Source organism: Hippocampus zosterae, chromosome 6 (genome assembly GCF_025434085.1).
Source record: "Hippocampus zosterae strain Florida chromosome 6, ASM2543408v3, whole genome shotgun sequence".
Taxonomy (NCBI): domain Eukaryota; kingdom Metazoa; phylum Chordata; class Actinopteri; order Syngnathiformes; family Syngnathidae; genus Hippocampus; species Hippocampus zosterae.
Window position 1 is genome coordinate 18,496,921 of NC_067456.1, and position 21,263 is coordinate 18,518,183.

At 42.0% G+C, this 21,263-nt stretch overlaps 1 protein-coding gene across 10 annotated transcripts in view; it reads left to right on the forward strand.

Moving 5' to 3' along the window:
- Positions 1-21,263, forward strand: part of fbrsl1 (fibrosin-like 1) — a 362,003-nt gene that overhangs the window by 85,010 nt on the left and 255,730 nt on the right. For all 10 annotated transcript variants that reach the window (XM_052066950.1, XM_052066943.1, XM_052066945.1 and 7 more), the window contains exon 2: positions 7,454-7,672. In XM_052066950.1, coding sequence (XP_051922910.1) covers positions 7,454-7,672 — 219 coding nt within the window. The remainder of the gene's footprint in view (positions 1-7,453; positions 7,673-21,263) is intronic.

Here is a 21,263-nt window from a genome sequence, read left to right on the forward strand (position 1 = left end):
GTAGGGTCCACAACCATTCGGGGCTGGCAATCTAATGAATGTGTTCAATATTTACGACAAAAATCTTCTTGTGTTGGGACTGGAGGTTCTCCTGACTGAGTTCTCCTGACCTAGTTGACTCCGCAATCTGTGACATGACGGAATGTAGCCAATCAAAGGGTAATGTCCAACTTGATGTTCACTCATCCATTTTCTAAACCGCAAATCCTCTCTCACTGGGGTTGCACGAGAGTTGGAGGCTATTCCAGCTGTCTTCCGGTGGTCGGTAGAGAGCACCCAAGGCTAGTTGGAAGGGGCAAAACAACGTTGTGTTCGTTGTGATTGCGATATGACACAAATTTTTTTGCAAATTGAGAATTTCTTTAAAAAATGCATTTACCGTATTTTCACGACCATTCGGCGCACCGTGTTGTTGGGTGCAGTCTCAGTAAGGGGTGCTATTTCTGTATTTGACACATACACAAAATGCACTGTATTATTGGGCGTATGGTAAAACATACGCCAGCTTAAACATCCGGCATGCATGCATGCACGCATGCTAAAAACACGTTTTTAAAAAGGCAACGGAAGCAAAACTGAGTTCGGTTGTACAATATTTCGCCATTTTACAATGTACTCACACGACTGGTACCTACTAGGGGCGTGCCTTTAGCGTCCTCTTACACGCCCACTCTTCACTCATTGGCGACTCGTACCTGCTAGAGACGTGCCTTTAGCGTCCTCTTACACGCCCACCCTTCACTCATTGGCGGACTTCCGCATGCCTGTTGTCACTCACTCCGCCTTTTCTCTATATAAACAGCGTGTCGGCCAGACGTGCTCTCAGTCAGGCTTTGGAACTCGGCGCATACACTAGACGCTCCGCATTATAAGGCGTCCTGTCCATTTTGGAGAAAATTTAAGACTTTTAATGGCGCCTTATAGTCGTGAAAATACGGTATATGTAATTCCGGTTCATCCTCCGGGTAAACAAAAGCAACAAAGTTGGAGTGTTCTCTTTTCATTTCCATAATGTCCACATTTCTTGACTGCAATAATCATTCAAAGTCCTCCAAGTATACTCTTTCTACCTCCAACGAACTGCTCAGAGTCGAGGCGCTTCTCCTCCATGTCGAAAGGAGCCAAATGAGGTGGCTTGGGGATCTGATTAGGATGCCTCCTGGACACCTCCCCGTTGACGTGTTCCGGGCATGTCCCACGGGCAGGAGGCCCCGGGGACGACCCAGGACACGCTGGAGAGACTGTCTCCCAGCTGGCCTGGGAATGCCTTGAGATCCCCCGGGAAGAGATGGAAAACGTTGCTGTGGAGAGGGAAGTCTGGGCTTCCTTGCTAAGCTGTTGCCCCCACGTCCCCACCCCAGATAAGCGGTAGAAAATGAATGGATGGATGGATGGCTGGCAGAAGAAAATCTTGAACATAGTTTCCGCTGTCGGTGTGCAGAGCATGCCACACTCACAATTTATGAATGCAGCCTGTGGCTCGGCATTTATTCTTCATTTTGCAGTAAAATTACTTCAATTTATGAAGTGTAACAAGTAGGTTTAGGAGGTTGGGAAGGGAACTGTCTGTGGGGGTTAGTCACGGCTTAATGGAGGCGGAAATCAACCTGCAAAATCATCTTCCGAGCCGCTTGATCCTCACTAGGGTCCTGCAAAATCAAACAAATAAATAAATGTCTAAAACGTCTACTTCCACTAGGTGGAAATTCACCTGTTGGAACATATTGCCTGTGAAAAGTGAGGATACAATGCAAGGCACAATTGGTTTTTTTTTCTGATTTTGCAAATCAATTGCTTAATTTTGGGAGCAACGTTCTTGTATTTTGGAGCAATTCAAACGCAACTCAAAACTCAGGACACGATTGTGAAGAAAAAAAATAGCATTACTGAAGCTATAAATATTTTAAAAAGTGACAATGAAAATATCCCACAAAACCTGTATTCAAAAAACAATTATAAGGTCATGCTTGTTGGAAATGGGGCCATCCTGTTTTGTATGTCAAGGTGTCACAGGGTGACACACGCAGTCGACATTATAGTAGATACGACTGCATAATCAAATGAAATTGCTTTATCAAAACATCTGCCTTTTGAAAGATCATAATTCTTTCATAAATATCTAGTTTTGGAATTAAGTCAACAAAATTTTGGCCATATGTTAAATGGATGAAACCATAGAAAGACCAAAACATAATTTAATAGATAATAAGATAATTTAATCAATAAGACGGCGCCGAGTCGCAATGCCCGCTGGCGCGTAACCGTTTGTGAAACAATAGATGTTATGTCATAAACAGGTATTATTGGGCTTGTCGTACACCATGGGTTGGAAACCTTTTTGACTAAGGGAGCCATATAAGCAAAATATTAGGAAATGTATTACAGTGAGAGCCATATATACAGTATATATATATATCACGTATGTATATATCACGTATGTATATACACATCTATACATCTACAAGCGGTTGGATAGCTCAGTTGGTAAGGCATCAGTTTGGCATATGGGAGACGGTGGTTCGAATCCTGGGCAACAAATGAGTACATAACACCATCCAGTGTCTGCGTCAGGTGCTGGGGAAACAGAGCACCTTGATGAAAAATGGGCTACTGGAACAAAGCGGAGATGGGCGAGATGCGATAACATGGCTCTGTTGGAATGCTACTACTCAAGCAACCCTAGTCAGAGGGGTTACATGTAGAGAATGTGGGCTAAATGGTTACTTCGAAACCCAAAGTCATGGTTGACCATGAAACAACTCGTAGCTCAGTGTTACCAACATCCACAAACGGCAACTGTTGTCATAACTTGAGATTGATGAGGTACAATGCAGGTTCCATGGTGAAGGGCCCCAGGCTGCCAGATCAGAGGAGGAGGTCATACCAGAGGTTGGGAGGCAAGCCCCAATGAATGCAGATGATGAGATTGGGAGGCCAGCCCCAATGAATGAACTGCTGAGTGAGGCAGCAACTGAAATGAAAGCTAAGATCATGGCGAGAATGAAAGCTGGGCAACCTAGAAGCCGATTACAACGGCTATGTGAAGTACCACCTGAAAGTTTCATGCAGACTGTCAGACAAAGTGAATGCAGCACTGAGGGCGATCCCTACCGTAACGATCACGGAAACCAATGAGCTGATATACGCTTCAGCATCAGTGATCCTTGAGATGCTTGGGTATAAGAGCAACCACGGAAGCCATACGATACGTTACCCACCATGGAAAAGACGGATGGAGGCCAAGATCAAGGCGGCTCGGAAAGATGTAAGCCAATTGACGGAGGCTCAGAGAGGTGTGATGAAAAGGCCGATACCCAAAAGATACGTCCAGATGACCATATCTGAAGCACTCGAAACTGCCAAACAAAGGCTCCAAGCCTTGTCCAGCCGCCTAAAGCGGTACACGAAAGAGAATGAGGCCAGACGAATAAACAGGCTGTTCGCAACACAACCTGCGAAAGTGTACGCTCAGTGGCAGGGTCCTAACAACAGAGCTGACCCACCGAAGCCTGGAAACTGAAAGGTACTGGAAAGGCATATGGGAGAAGGAGGTTGCACGTAACAGCAGTGCACAATGGCTGGTGACCCTGAGAGAGGAGCACAGCAACCTCCCTGAACAGAACCCAGCTGCTGAGGAATGGGATTCACCCAGGATGGGTAACCGAAGGACGAACGATCCTGATCATGAAGGATCCCTCAAAGGGTGCAGTCCCATTCCAACTATCGGCCAATAACTTGTCTCTCCACAACATGGAAACTCATGTCAGGCATCATTGCGGCTAAGATAAGTGGACACATGGATCAATATATGAGCGAAGCAGAGAAGGTCATTGGTAGAGATGCCAGAGGAGCCAAACATCAGCTCCTGGTTGACAGAACAGTCGCACAAGACTGCAGGTCCCGGCGTACCAACCTGTGCACAGCCTGGATTGATTACAAGAAAGCCTAAGACTCGATGCCACATACCCAAGTGTCCATCAAATGTGGCATATACCAAGGTGATGCACTCTCCCCACTGCTGTTCAGCATAGGACTGAGCCCCTAATCCTAGAAATCACCAAGACAGGCTATGGATACCGCCTCAGAAATGGAGCTACGATCAGTCACCTCCTCTACATGGATGACATAAAGCTGTATGCTAAAAGCGAAAGGGACATAGACTCCCTGATCCACACAACCAGGATCTACAGCAGCGACATCGGGATGTCATTCGGGCTTGAGAAATGTAGTCGGATGGTGACTAAGAGAGGAAAGGTAGTCCGCACTGAAGGGGTCTCACTCCCTGAAGGAACAATAGCAGACATTGAGGACAGCTACAAGTACCTCGGTATACCAAAAGCCAATGGCAACCTCGAACTGGCAACAAGGAAAGCGGCTACGGCCAAATACCTCCAGCGAGCAAGGAAAGTCCTAAGAAGCCAGCTCAATGGCAAGAATAAGACCTGGGCAATAAACAGCTATGCCCTGCCAGTGATCAGATATCCTGCAGGAATAATAAGGTGGCCAAAGGAAGAGATTCAGACCACGGACGTTAAGACCCAAGAGCTCCTAACCATGCATGGAGGGTTCCGTCCCAAATCCAGCACCCTGATACTGTACGCAAGCCGAAAGGAAGGAGGCTGGGGACTAGTGAGTGTGAGAGCTACTGTGCAGGATGAAACATCCAAGCTCCTTGAATACATCAAGGAGAAGGCTCCAACGAATGACGTACTCGGAGAATGTCTCAGACAATGGGGAACAGAAGATGAGGCGCTGGAAGAGGGACGATCATGGGAGGACAAGCCCCTACACAGGATGTACCACCGGACCATAACTGAAGTGGCCGATCTCAAGAAGTCCTATCAGTGGCTGGCCTGAAGGACAGCACAGAGGCACTCATCCTGGCTGCTCAGGAGCAGGCCCTGAGCACCAGAGCCATTGAGGCCCAGATATACCAGACAAGACCCAAGGTGTAGGTTGTGCAAAGAGGCGCTTGAGACGATCCAACACATAACTGCAGGGTGTAAGATGCTGGCAGGGAAAGCCTACATGGAACGCCATAACCAGGTGGCTGGCATAGTCTACCGAAACATCTGTGCGGAGTTTGGACTGGAAACACCAAGGTCAAAATGGGAAACACCTCCGAAAGTGGTGGAAAATGACAGAGCGAAGATCCTGTGGAACTTCCAGATCCAGACTGACAAGATGGTAATGGCGAAACAACCAGATATCGTGATCATAGATAAAGGGCAGAGGAAAGCCGTTGTAGTGGATGTAGCGGTTCCAAGTGATGGAAACATCAGAAAGAAGGAACACGAGAAACTCAAGAAATACCAAGGTCTCAGAGAGGAGCTGGAGAGAGCCTGGAAGGTAAAGGTGACAGTCGTGCCTGTGGTGGTCGGAGCACTCGGGGCAGTGACCCCCAAACTAGATGAGTGGTTGCAACAGATCCCAGGAACAACATCGGACATCTCAGTCCAGAAATGTGCAGTGCTGGGAGCAGCAAGGATACTGCGCAGAACCCTCAAGCTTCCTGGCCTCTGGTAGAGGACCCGAGCTGAATGAGGGACCAACATCACCCGAGGGAAGGTGAGACGAGGAATTTTTAATTTAATATATAATTGTCTTTTAAACGTGAATTCAACAAATTGTCATTTTAATAAGCCTCTGAATGTATTCTTTTAAATAATTTTGTGATAATACTTGCCATTAATGTGGATGGTTTTCTGTTCCTTACGATTGTTTTCCTCTCCACAAAGGTGAATCCTTCGGTCCATTTGTCCTGAATTGTACCATATTCGTCATCTTTTTTTCTTTTCGCCATTTTATTAGTTTAAGATTAGTTTTGAGCTCATGACCGAGCGAGCTGATTCACAAGAGGATTTTTACCTGTGTTTCCATAGCAACGGCCTATGTGGGCCAGTGTCACCCAATTAAAATTGCTCCTGCAACTGCAACCCTAAATCGGACATGAACAGTGAAAAATCGATGGATGGATTCAACAAGCGAGAATATTTTGTTTTATCTGCGAGCCAGATGGAATCATCAAAAGAGCCACATGTCGCTCGCGAGCCATAGTTTCCCGACCCCGGCCCTATACTGTACATTTGTGTGATGTGTGATGTTACTGGCTGGAGATCAGTAAACTTCAACTTTTATACATGAACATTTTATTTCTTTAATGATCCCTATGATAAGCGGATATGCAGTCCACGTTTGCATTAAAGTATGAATCTGCACTCTAATTTATGTGATTTCTACACCACACGTGTGGCACAATTACATAATGTTGTCATGATGAAGGCTTATCAGACTATTTCAGTATTTACGATGTTTATAGCTGTAATTGTAGTAGATAAACGTCTTTCAGATGAATTAATGCTTCATTTGGCTTTTTCTTAGTATCCCATAATGTGTTGTAGATCTGCTGTATTGTTTATTGTATAAAAGTTAATTGCTTACCTTATTTGTTGAAAAATACAATAGAAGACGACCTTGAAAAATAATCGCAATTTAGGTGGGTGTGTGGGGGGGAGGTGGTTGTCACAATTAGATTATTTTCCAAAATTGTTTCAGCCCTGGTTGGAATTGTTAAAAAAAATAGATATATATCGTATGTATTACTGTCGTCACATCTGAAGCTTTTAGACCGATTGGTACATTCAGGGTATGAATTTGAGGGAATGAGTGAGGGAAAACTATTGTGTAAGACACCAGACTGTTGCAAATAGTGTTTGACTTCCAATAAACAAACAGGAGTTCCGAGCAGGCCATGACTGAAGCGTGAAAGGAATGATTAGTTCGGGGAAATGGCTTGGTCACAGTGCAAGTGTAGAGCGAGTGTATTTTCAGCAGCGTGTGGAAAAGCAGGCGTCCAGTTCATATCCTAAGCTCATTATATCACAGCCATAAAGTGATTATGGCTCCACTAAAGCATTGTTCTGCTGTTGACAAGATTAACTGTGACTTTCGCGAGACACGATTATGGTTCCACGCCGCGCAAGCGTTTGCTTGCTTTTTTGAAGCCAATTCTTTGTTGAAGCGTTTTTTGAGTTGTTAAGTCTCTGATTGCTCTTTGTGTTGTCTTTGTCCAAGGTTTCCAAAATATGCGTTTTCTTGCACATTGAAGAACCCTGATCTACTGATCGGAAAATTTCCTGTTTGTGTTTCAGTCTGACACTCTGTATTCGTATAATTGCTGAATAACTGTTTTGTATCACTTCAGTGCAAATGGTTATGTTGGAACACATTTTTTGTGACAAATGTGCAATGTCATGCGATCAAATAAAATATTTCATTCAAACATTGACAACAAGATAATGAAAACACTGCTCGGTGGAACGCAGGTCTCTCAAGTTTAAACCATCCGAAGAATGTCTATCTACGTGAAGGGTTGATTGGTGAACATGTATGACCGACCGCACGGCATTGTTATTGTATCCGGATTAAGAAAGTGCTCTCTGTCTTTTTGCAGAAGAAAACGGGGCTTCTGAAAACACAGGAGAAGGAGCGGTGGAAGGAAAAAAAGGTCGTGAAACGGCCAAAAATGGAAGCCAACGAGGTGGAAGAGGAAGAGAATGTTCAGCCTATTGTCGATCCACTGGAGAATGGATTCTTTCATCATGCACAGCGAGAGCAAGAGAGGATGAATGAGAGGCTGCTCAAAAAAACATACTCCAAGAAGAACAAAATGGTCAGTGTCTTCTTCTTCGGCTCTTTAAGTGAGCAGTTGCATTGGCTTGGCAGTTCTGCAGTACAATCGTTGCAACGGAGAATGTATTTTTCATGTGTAGTGAGAACCAACCACCCTCTGGCTTCCAATTGAGTTAATGTTACCAGTAAGTCTTGTCAGCTAATGCCCCTCTCTCACAATTCCTTTTGGGGACAGCCTTTCCCAAATTTAGAGTGACTTTTAATTGAGGGTCACTGATTGTCAGAATTATATGTTGTAGGCTTTGTTTTATTCTGACTATCAAGTAAGCATACATTTTCTTGACAAGTCTTGTCACAAGTGAATGTTGTTCTTGTGCTTCACTACTTTTCTGTAAAATCGGAGGCGCTCGTACTATGACGTCGCTGATATATGAGGCAGTCACCTCCCTTAGCTCCAACATCAGACGGACCAGACATGAGATAAATATTTTCATATTTCTAGTTTGGATGTGTTTGGCTTTGAGGTTGGCAGACTTAAATTGATTTTGCGAGTGGACTTATTAGGCTGATCTGAACGCACACCTGGGTGCACATTTTTAGTCACCCAAAGTTAACCCAAAGTTAACTGAGTAACTCACACGACTCTGATTGCTTGGATATATGAGCACTGCAGTGCTTCCCGTATGTAATTAGTTATAGACTCTTGTAATGTAATGCAATGTAATGTAATGTAATCCATATTATTTCACAGGCCCCTCAACTGTAGCGAACATTCTGCTCCCCTTATTTCTGACAATATTGAAGTCCGAATGATAAACATGGTGCTGTTGTCCTCTACTCCGTATTTGTCACTGGCTGATGTGGTTATATTTATCATATATAGGTGTTGAAATCTGACCGGACATGATAGATAGCACGAGGACCTGCTACCCCTGCGTGACCCTGCCAGGGGCATAAAAACCCCAGACCACTTAGCTCTTCGTCATCTATTAACATGTACGGAATGTGGCACATGCTTCTGACTGCATTTCTGTCTTTTTTCTGCCAGTATTATTTACTAATAACGTATTGGAAGGTTTTTTTTTTTCCATCAATTCAGCATATGCATGGCAAGCCATCTAAGAATGGATTGTTCCTGCCACCACTACTGACTGCTGAAGTGTGTTTGTTTATGCAGAAAGGGCCCGCCACTGTTCCTGTGAGATAGTCTGTCAATGTCAACTTGTTTAAATGGACGGATATTTTCAAGTTCCTGTCTGAGAGGCCATTATCCACCATGGTGCAATTGAAGAGGTGGGGAAATGTAGCAGAAAAAGCCAACAAAATAATGAGCGTTATGTAGCTTCTGGGCCTCTTCCTCAGATAAAAATATCTCATACATTTCCAGGGGAAGTTAACACGACTGCAAATTAGTTTGGCTGTGATATTTAATTTGTAGTAAACAATTATATATCTAGCTGACAGAACTCTGGAAGTTGAAATAGTCCACAATGACAAAATCACATCTACAGCTGTTGCCAAAAATATATTTAACATGTATGTCGGATATGTATTTAAGGAATACAAAACAATTGTCTTTTAAATTGCTTTAAAAAATCCAGCTCTTATTCTTCTTGTAGCGACATCGTTTTGTGTCACAGTAATGGTTTCCGAAGCAGTGCAAAAGATGTCACATTGATCTTCCTTGACTGACATGGGAACCTTAGCATTGCCTTAAAACATATTCAGTATATACAGTACATTTTTAGCTGTGCATGTTTTTGGAATCTCTGTAGTACTTACTAGATGTCTAAAAAAATCTTTCCACCTGCCTGATATTTTGTTGTGTGCACACTTTTATTTTACGCCGGCCTCACAGTAAAGAGGTGAGGGGTTCGATTTCAGCTCCGGCCTTCGTCTATGGAGTTTGCATGTTCTCCCCGTGCCTGCGTGGGTTTTCTCTGGGTACTCCGGTTTCCTCCCACATTCCAAAAACATGCATGGTAGGTTTAATGGAACACTCTAAATTGTCCCTATGCGTGCTTGTGAGTGTGAATGGTTTTTCGTCCATGGATGCCTTGCAATTGGCTGGCAACCAGTTTCGGGTGTTGCCCGCCTCCTGCCCGAAGACAGCTGGGATAGGCTCCAGTACGCCCGCCTTGTGAGGATAAGCAAATTGGAAAATGGTAGGATGTTGCTGATGGTTTTTGTTTTTGTTTTTATAATAGTACCATTTGTTGTTCTGACTATAAAGCTCACTTTTTTTAATAGTTTGGCTGGTCTTACAACTTGTAAATATTAATGTTAGATCTTGGACTCATGCCCAAAATCAAACAAGTCAATCAAATTGAGCACTGTCATATAATGTGGTAAAAGGCATTATTGAGGAATGATAGCTTTTGAAGCTAAATCTTGTAAAAGTTTTATGATGTAAGAAAAGTTTGATTTGGACCTTCCTCTGTTTCTAATAAAAAATAGATATCGTGGGAATGTTTTATCTTTGCTGTAAAAAGATGCTTGCAGCATACTCAGTATCATGCCTTTGACCTTCAGCACGCTTCATTGGAACTATGAATAACACATAACGCTGACCCGTATAAATAAGCGACACACACACACGCACACGCACACACACACACACACACACACACACACACACACACACACACACACACACACACACACACAGCACTGTTGTCCAGTAGTGATATACTAGTGCGATATTAGTGCTACCACGCCCCCACCCCCACCCCCACGCCACCCCCGTTAATAACTGTTCCCCAACTATGAATTTGTACTGATCATTCAATATACTTTTACAAAGTTAATATTTCAGGTTTTCATATATATTTTCGGAGCAGTAATTAATATAACAATGTTTATTTATTAGTGTAGATGTACTGCATGCACACAACAAAAACAATCCTCCCTCCACATTTCTCATCTTGTATAGCTAGAATTCATGCCCAACAAATCAAATGTGCAGGAAGTGTATATGCTTTTTAGAAAATGGCTCAGAAGAAAAGTGGATTGATCAGTAGCACACCAAGTTACTGCCAACTACAAGAAAGGGAGACGTAATACCTTTGTAGAGCCGAGTTATCTATAAAGTTGTCCAAATGTTTTGTATGCTGCCTGTAAACATTAGATTTATTGATTCCCTGAATTCCCTCTAATTTGGAATACATGTTGCTGATGAGGCGACACAGTGAACAACTGGTTAGCACGTCTGCCTCACAGTGCAGAGGTGCAGAGTTTGATTCCAGCTCCAGCTTTTCTGTGTGCGGTTTGCTTTGTTCTCCCTGTGCCTGAGTGGGTTTTCTCCGGGTACTCCAGTTTCCTCCCACGTTCCAAAAACATGCATGGCAGGTTAATGGAACACTCTAAATTGTATGTATGTATATTTCCCTTGAAATATGTGTAGACTGGTTTGACATAAATACAGTATATAAAATATCCCGACCCTTGGTGCTTCGATTCCCCCGCCATTGTGACCATGTTAAAGTGTTCTTGAGCAAAATACTGAACTTCCAGTTGCTCCTGATGCTGTGCCATGCGCCTGACTGATGACCAGTTCAGGTTGTGGTCCGCCTTCTGCCCGTCAGCTGGGATAGGGTCCAGCCCCCCATCCATGATATTTTTCTTTTGGTCTGTTCTAACTTGTGGGCTTTACTTGCAGTGTCACATGAGCAATATATTGGCAGAGGCAATAAGAGGGACAGGCGGATGCACCTTATTTTCCATTTTCAAATTTCTTTCAGTGTATGATCAGCAATAAAATCTTTTTTATTCAGCCTCTCAGAGTCACCTGCTACTAAATGGCTCATGAATTTCATCAAGGAACTAAAACTATTTCTAGTGATGCTCCTGTTATGAGATCACCTGCAAATTTTACCTCCTTGGTTTAATTATAGGCTTGACACCCTAAGTGGCAACCTCATAAAGGAGTCTTGTACTCCTGTACTACAAGGAGTGAACTGCCATTGAACTAAGAGCATTAGTGGATCACACAATAATAGGGAGAGCTGCAGAGGTCTCTGCAAGCGTATTACACGTCTGTGCACGTTAATAGCAGTTTTTCAACATTCAACTTTAGTACCAGGGTTCATCACCATCCTGAATTGATTCTTTGTTGTTTGATTATTTCAGTTGTTGTAACATACACTGATGTCTCTCCTGATATGGTAATGCCTTTTCATGAATGATGGAGATTCAACCTCCTTAACAATTCTTTCCAGCTTCATGGAGATTTTACTTTAAGTTTTGAATTGTACAATTTTGGTGATGCTTGTCTTCAGAGGGTTATATTTCCTGCATTTCTTCATTCTCCTTCTTACCAAATAAGTTTGGGAAATGTTCTGCTTCCAAAAATATGGGGACAGTTCAAGGCTGGGCTTTTTGCTACCCTCTTTCTCCTTTCCAGTTCTCAAAGCAAGGTCTTTGTTGAGTGAATTACAAATAGAAAATATCAATCCTGTAGAAAACCCTGAGTTAAACTAGACAAATAGAATTCTTGCCATCAGTTTCTCTCATCAAATATCAGTGACTGACTTCACGGAACAGAATAAGGTGTTATAGCAACAAAGCAAGACTAACTTTTTTTTTTTAAAGTACTGTACTGTGACAGCAAACTCAAAACAATGCTCCTTAAATAACATGTATCTGTTTGAAATACTGTCTATAAATTTTATAGCAATATTGTCCTTCAGGCTCACTCACAAGAGAATTAGAGATGGCAAGAGAGACAAAGATACATAAATTAAGCAGGAATAAAATGGATTAGAAAAAAAAGACAAAACTAGACAACATCTGTGCCTGCTGTGCTTCTTCAAGTAAATACCGCGCGCACACACACACACACACGTGTAACCCGGATTATGGCATGAGGCAATGGGGAGTGGACATGACCAAAATCTATATTGACTTAAAAGAGTAGCGTCCTTAAAAAAATACTTAATTAAACAGAATTGAATATTGCCGTGGCCCGAGCGAATCAGGGCACAAAATACTAGTGGGGTGTCAGCGAATGAGAGGTGCAGTTTTTCCACCTTCGTGACGTCACGAGCGTGCGGCGCAACCTATCTCGGTCTCTTTTTGTGGCGGGACCTGAACGCGATCGGACGTATTCTTCGCCGTTGTGAGGAAGTGTTTCGGGAGAAAGAGAGTCATTCTACGCAACCTCGAGTACTGCACTGGGCTAACGTAGCTGTTAGCATTACGTACCGCCGGGATTTCGCCGACCGTATAACATCGTCGGAGTATCGTTCAACATTCTTCTGGCCGGGTCTTTTGTGGAGTTTAAATTGAGGACAGCGCTGGGATTAGCGTGCCTTCAGTGGAGTGGATTCCATTACGGTGCCCTGACGTCCAAAAGTGCTGGAAAAGGGGGTACAGTGGTGGTGGCGAGCCAACCCAAGAACACACAATATATTACATTTGATAAATTTTAATTTATTTGTGTTGGTGATGTTTAGAAGAATTTATTTTGTACGACAGGAGCTGACAAGAACATTTTGTGTTTAGTTATTTCATTCAGATTGAAAGGAAAAAAAAGGGAACTCACACCGGTGTTGAGAAAGGTGATGACCAATTATTTTGCTTGAGGGAAAGGTCAACTAAGAGGTTGAGACTAAATTGTATTTATTTACTTTCTTTTTTCCACTGTGGTTGTTGTGATAATAATTGTGTTGTCCTGTGTCTGTTTGATATAAAAGTTAATTGTTTTTACAACTGTTGTCTTGTTTCTTTGCCCATGCCACCCCCTCAGTAGTGACATAATTGGCTCCAGTGAATCGAACCTAGTGTCCCCTTACTGGTCCAAGTAGAAACCCGCTGTCTACCCATAGTGTTTTATCATCTCCAGCAATTATAAAACAAACGTAGCCCTTGTTACACACGCACAACCACACACACATCTACAGTAGGGGTTGGGAACCTTTTTGACCAAGAGAGCCATATAAGCAAAATATTTGGAAATGTGTTTCCGTTATCTGATCTTAGTTTTACTGTTTGGTGCCTTCAACCAGCAGCTTTATTGTTGTATCTATATATATAGATTGCGCGTCGTCCCGCATGTGGTCTGTCCTTCCGTCTGTCCCTTTTCAAAACGTACCTACTTCACCGCGCCGCTCAGGCAGTGGCTCACTACGATCGCGCGGGCATCTTAGCGAAAAAATGTTGTCTACCCACAAGCATTGCAATGAAATTGTTAGTTATTTAGTAGAGCTAAACATCTCTTTATTTTCGCGATAAGCAATGAAGGTGAACAAAAAGTTGAACCAAGCAACAACACTTTTGTGGGCCAAAGGCCCACCTTACCAGCCTTCCGCAGGAACTAGCTGATGAGCCGCCCGGAGGGCGGCGAACCAGCTAGTACAGTATAAGTATGCATGTATGCTGCATGTACAGCACTTTGTATGCAGCGATGGCTGTTTGAAAGTGCTCTATAAATACAGTTGAGTTGAGTGAGAGCCATACATACTGTACATACAGTACATATATATATAATCACGATTAATTTTTGTTGCGAATTTGAGTTAATTATCACAGCTGCATTTTTAATTAGATATATATTTATATATAGATATATATAATTAGATATATATCTCGTTTGACAGCTATATATATATATATATATATATGTATATATATATATATAGCTGTCAAACGATTAAAATATGTAATCTAATTAAAAATGCAGCTGTGATAATTAACTCAAATTCGCAACAAAAATTAATCGTGATTACTCATGCATTTTTTATCGTTTCTAAATTTCCTTTTATATTTTTTGTCCTATTCCCCATTTTAATGCTCTCATCAACATGGAATCATGAATCAGTTTTCTATGTGCCAAATGCAAATATTTACTGAAATAACATTTTCGATTTTACATGAACATTTTTTACTTGGAGCAGTTATTCACACATAATCTCTCACACAATATTACTGTCCATCAACAAGCAACGAGCAATATAACATTATAAAGTGCACATCTAAAGTAAACTAGTACTCAGCCGATAGTGGATTTAAGCCATGGTTGCATACTTCATTTTTCTCAAGTTTGCTTTGAACACAGCAGTCAGGCTATGTTGATTCTCTTGGTCCTTCTTGCGCGCAAGTCTCTCTACGGTCTTTGTGTAGACATCATTTCGGATGACTGCACTTGGTTCGATGACTACACTGGAGACGTTTTACTTTCGCTAGGTCACTACCACTGCACTGCTGAACTTCACCGTCAGATGAACACAGAGAAGTTCACCGTCACTGTCAGACAACACAGAGAAGCTCCACCCGCTCTATTTATATTGACACGGAACATTGTGTAACGTTCCACACAAAATTGTTCCAAACAAGTAACATTCGCGTCGATGGCATACATCGTATACCTGTATGATACAGGTAACTTTGGTCTTGTCAGTGGAGCAATCTGGCAACTTTTTATAAGTAAACTTTCCATTCATAAACTCTTTAAGTATCTGTTTTCGGTGTCTCGTGCTGCCGTGGCTGGCAAAACAGACATGGGCGTGGACTTCTGCAGCGCGCTTGTTGTTTTGTTTCTGGTGTATTTATAGAGCAAGGTAACATCCGCTTGTGACGTGTGCCGTGTTAATCTCGCGAGAAAAAAATTAATCCCATTAAAATTCATTTAAATTAATGCCAATAAAAACACACTAAACTGACAGCAATAATATATATATAAACTGTATTTGAAAAGTGAATTCAACAAAATGGCAGTATAGTAAGCCTCTGAATGTATTCTTTAAAATAATGTTGTTATAATACTCACCATGAACGTGAAGGTTTTCCGTTCCTCACAATGGTTAAGCAAGGCTAGCAGAATTATAGTCAGCTTGCCGGGTCCGTACGGGGAGTTCCTGCTGGCTAGCTTGCACCCTGCTCAGTAGCTTGCACGCTTCCTTTCTGGAGTCTCCCGCAGGTTATTTTGATGCCAACGTAACATGGCACGTGTCAAAGTGCCGCTTTACATTCGACCATTTTATTGATGGTATTTTGTCACTGCAAGTTAGACAAACTGCAGAACCTGCTCCCTCCACAAAGGTGAATCCTCAGGTCCATTCGTCCTGAAGTCTACCATACTCGTCATCTTTTTTTTCTTTTCGTCATTTTATTCGTTAAGGATTATCTTTCAGCTAATGACTGAGCGGGCTGATACAAAAGGGGGCGTTTACCTGTTTCCACAGCAACGGCAGCATAGGCCAGTATTATCCAATCAAAATCGATGGATGGATTAAACAAGTGAGAAGATTTTGTTTTGTCTGCGAGCCAGATGCAATCATCAAAAGAGCCACATATTGCTCATGAGACATAGATTACTGACCCGTGATCGAAAGGGTCACAGATAAGGAGCCATAATCATTGAGATACGGCAGAGCTTCCTCAGAGCAAAAGCTCAAAGGATGAGTAGGCTCGGGAACTTTAAATTACCAGAGATCCATGCTCGTGCTCAAAAGTGAGTACACTATGCTTGGATTACACTGAGACAAACTCTTGAAGGATATGTGATGAACAGATTACCGATATTATTTTGATTGGAATTTCAATCCCACACATGCATTCGGTTCATATTTTTCTCTGCGGGGTGGAAGTGTTGGCCGTGATATGTGCTGAGAGATTATTCCTCTGCGCTTGGCTGGCAGGCTCCACGTGATTGCTTTCTTTATTTGCCTAATTTATTAAAAGTGAAACCTCCCAGGCTAGATTAGCTAGATTATATCCCAGGTTTTGTTTTGTTTTGTTTTTTATCTGCTGCAAAATATGTAACTATAGCAACAGATATATTGCCCCCGGTAGACATTTAATAAGAGCAGACAGCGAGGAGAGACACTTCATTAAAATCAAGCTTCATGATTTACATGATCATTGTGGTGCAACACGGAATTTTATCCTTTGTTTAATGTTAAGTATCAGCGGTGCCTACAAAGGCTTTGACAAGAGCAGGGTATCACAGTTCCAATGAGGACATGTTTTATTATTCTAAGACGCATATCCAGATCCATAAACAAAGTCCACGACAGAAAAAGAAAAAGAAAATGGATTCCAAACGTAGAGATTTGCATTGAGCCATACAATAGCATCAATTTAAGAGCTAATACCTTCAAACAGAAACATGCGTATAAGACTTTTCAAAATGTTGTCTTGTAACTGTGACATATATTCTAGCCACCCAAGGCATTCCTGTAACCTTAAGATGTATTTTCTCATTTCCCTTTTTCCCGTTTTCACCTGGAAAATGTGGTAACAGACAAACACATTAGGTCAGATCAACAATGATGTCCGGTAAGAGGGAGTGTTCAACGTGATTGATTTCAATAGCAAATGCGCGCAATAAAATATTCTATTGTTATTATTATTATTTTTTTAAATCAAGAAGAAAATCCCAACGCCAGAATTCTGTGTGCTCTAGGTGAGGGCTACCAATAGATTTGTACAACAATTACGATGACGTGAGAGGAAATTTTAGGCACACAACTGTGTTTTCAGCACAGCCGAATTGCTGACTGCTTTTTTACAGAGTGCTGAGCATTGTGTTTTTAATTTACGCATTACACTATGTCGTCGAAACTTCACTGGAATCAGGGTTTGCACATTTTGCGAAATAATAGGTCTCCGAATGTAGTGTGTGTCGTGTAGGAGAACATTTGAGAAATGAAACAAATGAAAATAAAAACAAGTTGCAATGAAATCCGGCACATTTATTTTCCAGAGTCAAAGAGAACCACAGCAGAAGCATCAAAGAGGCACATATCACCGTTTGTTTAGAGCTTGATGTCGATTGTCGAATAGCCGCTTCTTATCATTTCATTTTGCTCTGCTTGAGGAGGAGGCAGAGCGGCTTGCAGCTACAGATGAGTGCACTGGGTGAAAGGAGTCTGTCACCTTAATTGATTTAAATGGTCCCTTTTTTCTGAATGTTCTGCTTTGATAAGTGTGAGTAGCCAGTAGGATTAGCAGGAAAACTTTTTGACCCGCACTATTCAATTTGAAAGAGACCCAGAAATGATTTAATCGCACACAAAGAAAAACGGTTGGGATTTTTTGCAAACACCGCATAATTCCCAGCATATATGGCCCGGTACATTGGTGTGCCCAGAACGAGTTCACGATTCCCCGTTTGCTTAGCACACAGAGCGAGAGGATTTTCAAAGTACAGTCACACAAAAGCGGGTGGACATTGACCCAGGCCTTTTCCATCCTCTTGTATTCTAACACTTACTAAGTGTCATGTAAACAGCTGTGTTGCTGCTTGGTGTTATGTAATTAATGTTGTGCATGAATCCCGTGTATGAGCTGTCCATTTTTACTGACTATAGTTTATTGCTTAACATTTGCTCAGTGATTTCTATTTATTTATTTATGTTTACTTCAAGTACATGCCGGTTTATTTTTTTATTTTTTTCAAACACAAAGACGTTGACATCGAGTTTGGAATGCTGTCATATACAGTATTAGAGACTTAGCTTGATACTCCACAATATTGGTATACGGCGGAGTCACAACAAAGGAGGTAGCAGTCTGGTGGTTTTACAGTCGGAATTAAGTTGGTGGCAGTTGTTTTTATTGACAAGAAAGCACCAACAAGTTATATGTTTAGAGGCATGTTTATTTTACCTGTGACAGGAGCAGATTTATGCTGACGTCCTGTTTTACACCTTGCTTGACTCCTCTACCATCATTTGGAAATGGCTGATTTTCTCCTTGTTAGAACTGGATCAATTTGTGTGAGGTGATTAGCACTTCAATTATCAGCTTTTAATTCCTTTCAATTCCCACTTAGCTTGACAAATGGATTTTTGCATGTGCATCATATATTTGCATTGTCTGTGCAACATATTTGCACATTCGTGTTACATGACCCTCAGTAGTTTACTCACAGTTATTTAAACATATGCAGTTTGTGTGTGCTCATGACTTTCTCAATGTGATGAAATGAACACATATAAAGCAGCATCTAACCATGTGTCATCTTTGTCACTTCAGCCCATTTAACTCTTCCATTAATGGGATCTGCTGTGGCCCATGCCCTTGTTTTCATAGCCCTATGCCTTGAGGGGCGTTGCAACCAGCAAAACTGGACATTAACTCAGATGGATTAGATGAGATTAGAGGTGTCACAGAGACAGATGTGATCCTGTGCAGTATCTGTTCTTTGTAAATTCTGATGTGCTGTGATACAATACTGACCCCTGCTGATTGTAAAGCGCACACCGCACATGTAATGGGTTTGCTGAATTTTACCGCCGTAGCCTGTTGCCATGTTGCCTGATATCATCCATTGGGGGTCACTGTTCCCATTCGGAAAAGGTGGCTGGTAAACGACGGAGCCCAATTTCCCCACCTCCTCTGCCATTTTGGTTTTCTCTGCAAAGCCTTCCTGGATTTGGAATATTGAGCCCAGGAGGAGTGGGTCTTTTGCAGGTTCCATCAACATGTTTCCTGCTGCGTCTTGTAATGGAGGCGTAATGTGGCCGTAGCCAACATTACGCCATTACCATGAAAATATCAGTTTTGGAGATAATGAAATCCCGCCAGAACGTGTAACTCTTGTGTATGTCGTTGTCATCATTTACTGGCACATTTAAATATCAAGCAGTGCTGTTACATGAGGTCAAATATCTGCATGTATTAATGACACTAATTCATAACATGCTATCAAGGAGGTGGGTTTATTTCAAACAGTTTAAAGTGTGGCGTTCAGTTGACCCACATGCTTTTGTAGAACAATATCATCTGTCCTCACTTTTATTCTTTGTGAATTGAGGGCATGCTTTGGGTACTTTCCAACACCTTTTAAAGGCAATTCACATAGTAGCAATTGCAGCAAGGGCTATAATTGTGTTTTCATGTAGTATAGATACTGCCATTAGGCTCCTGGGTCTGCAGGCCGTTATACGATGACAGCTGACAAGGGGGTGTGGCTCCTTTGAGGGAGAAATGGTGTGTATATGCATAGGAGCGGTGGAGGAGACCACACGCACAAAAGCCACAATTACTTCCCGGAAGGTCCCTCGAGATCAGCAGGAGTGTGTATGTAAAATGATGTGGGAGAGCCCATTTGTAAAACAAAGACAGAGGAGGTGTATGTGTGAAGGGGGGATAAGAATGATTGCCTTTGCACAATAGTGCATGTATAGCCTGAGGCGGAGGTCGGGTGTGGGGCTGGCTTGACGTGGCAGACGTGGTTTTGACATACCCCCTGGAAATCCCTCCAGTACAGGACCAGATGGAGGTGTGGTTCTTGTGGTTGACCCCTTCGAAGGAAGCGGGTTAGACTTTGTCCTCTGAGCCATGAAGGGAATCGATTCCCTTAGGGGTTGACCTCTCAACGTATACAAGTCTGAAACTCACAGTGGTTTCGAGATAAAGTCACGCGGTTAATGTGTTGTTGTTATTAGCAAATGTGCGTGTGTGTGTGTGTATATGTGTGTGTTTGTTATTTAAACGTATACTTTAAATGAATTTATCATCCCCAAAGCATGTTGAACAGAATAAAAAAAATAGCACAGTCACTCAGACACAGCGCCCTGACTTTCACCAAAAAGTAATAGGTAACCTGGTGATTAGTGTCAACTCAACTCAACTCAACTATATTTATAGCGCACTTTCAAACAGCCATCGCTGCACACACAGTCCTGTACGTAGAGCAACTAACATATACAACAGTAAAGCAAGAAATCAGTAACAAAGACGGTAGGAAACAGGTGAAGGAAAGATGACATCACCAGTTAGCAAGCTTATGTTGATCTACTGGGTAGCTAGTTTCGTAGAGGGCCAGTGAGAAATGAGATTGTTTTGTGGTGTCAAAAATAAATACATGAGCCCAGTAACTTCCCAGTTTCATTCATGAGACTGCAGTGGTAGTATAAGAGCTCCTCAAAAGGCAGCAAAGGACACCTTACCTGAAATGCCCATGATGATCTTCCCCCCCCCAAAATAAATAAATAAATAAATAAATAATAAATAGATCTTTGCCAGCTGACACAAACCTCCGAGGAATACTGTCATGTATAAAATATTCAACAACAATCTATTATACTTTTGGGATGTTGTCTTGCAGCAGTAATGTACTGGCTGCCTGTTTTAAGTGGAAAGAAACAACATGGGGCTTGTGATTACACTACCAGAGTTCAAGGGATGATGCTCTTAACCTGGCACAATGAAGAGTATGTACACTCTTAGTCTTTGGGTACATTTAGGCAATGTTGACCTTTTTCCATACTTTATATCCAAAATCGTGTCCAAAATAGTGACAAGGCAAAAAAAAAAAAAAATGCATGCTATTACGGTGTGGAACTTCCAATGTGGAGTAAATAATTTTGATTGTGCTATGTCAATCGAATGCACTACTGAGCCGTTTGAACGTATTAACAACGTATGGACTTATTTGGTGAAATTGTTCGAGCGTATTGGGTAAATGTAGGCTAAATGCTAAAAACATTGCATTTTTCCCCATTGTACCCTAAAATTCCCAAATAAAACTGTTGCCTAATTTAACATTGTCATGATTCGGTTTAGGGACCAACAGGTGGCACTGTAGGGGTCCCCTGGCAGCTGCACACCTGTTGGTCATAACTAAGTAGGGCTTGAAAAGGACTCTTGCCCGCACACTCAGTGTCGGGTCATTGTTGCTTCTT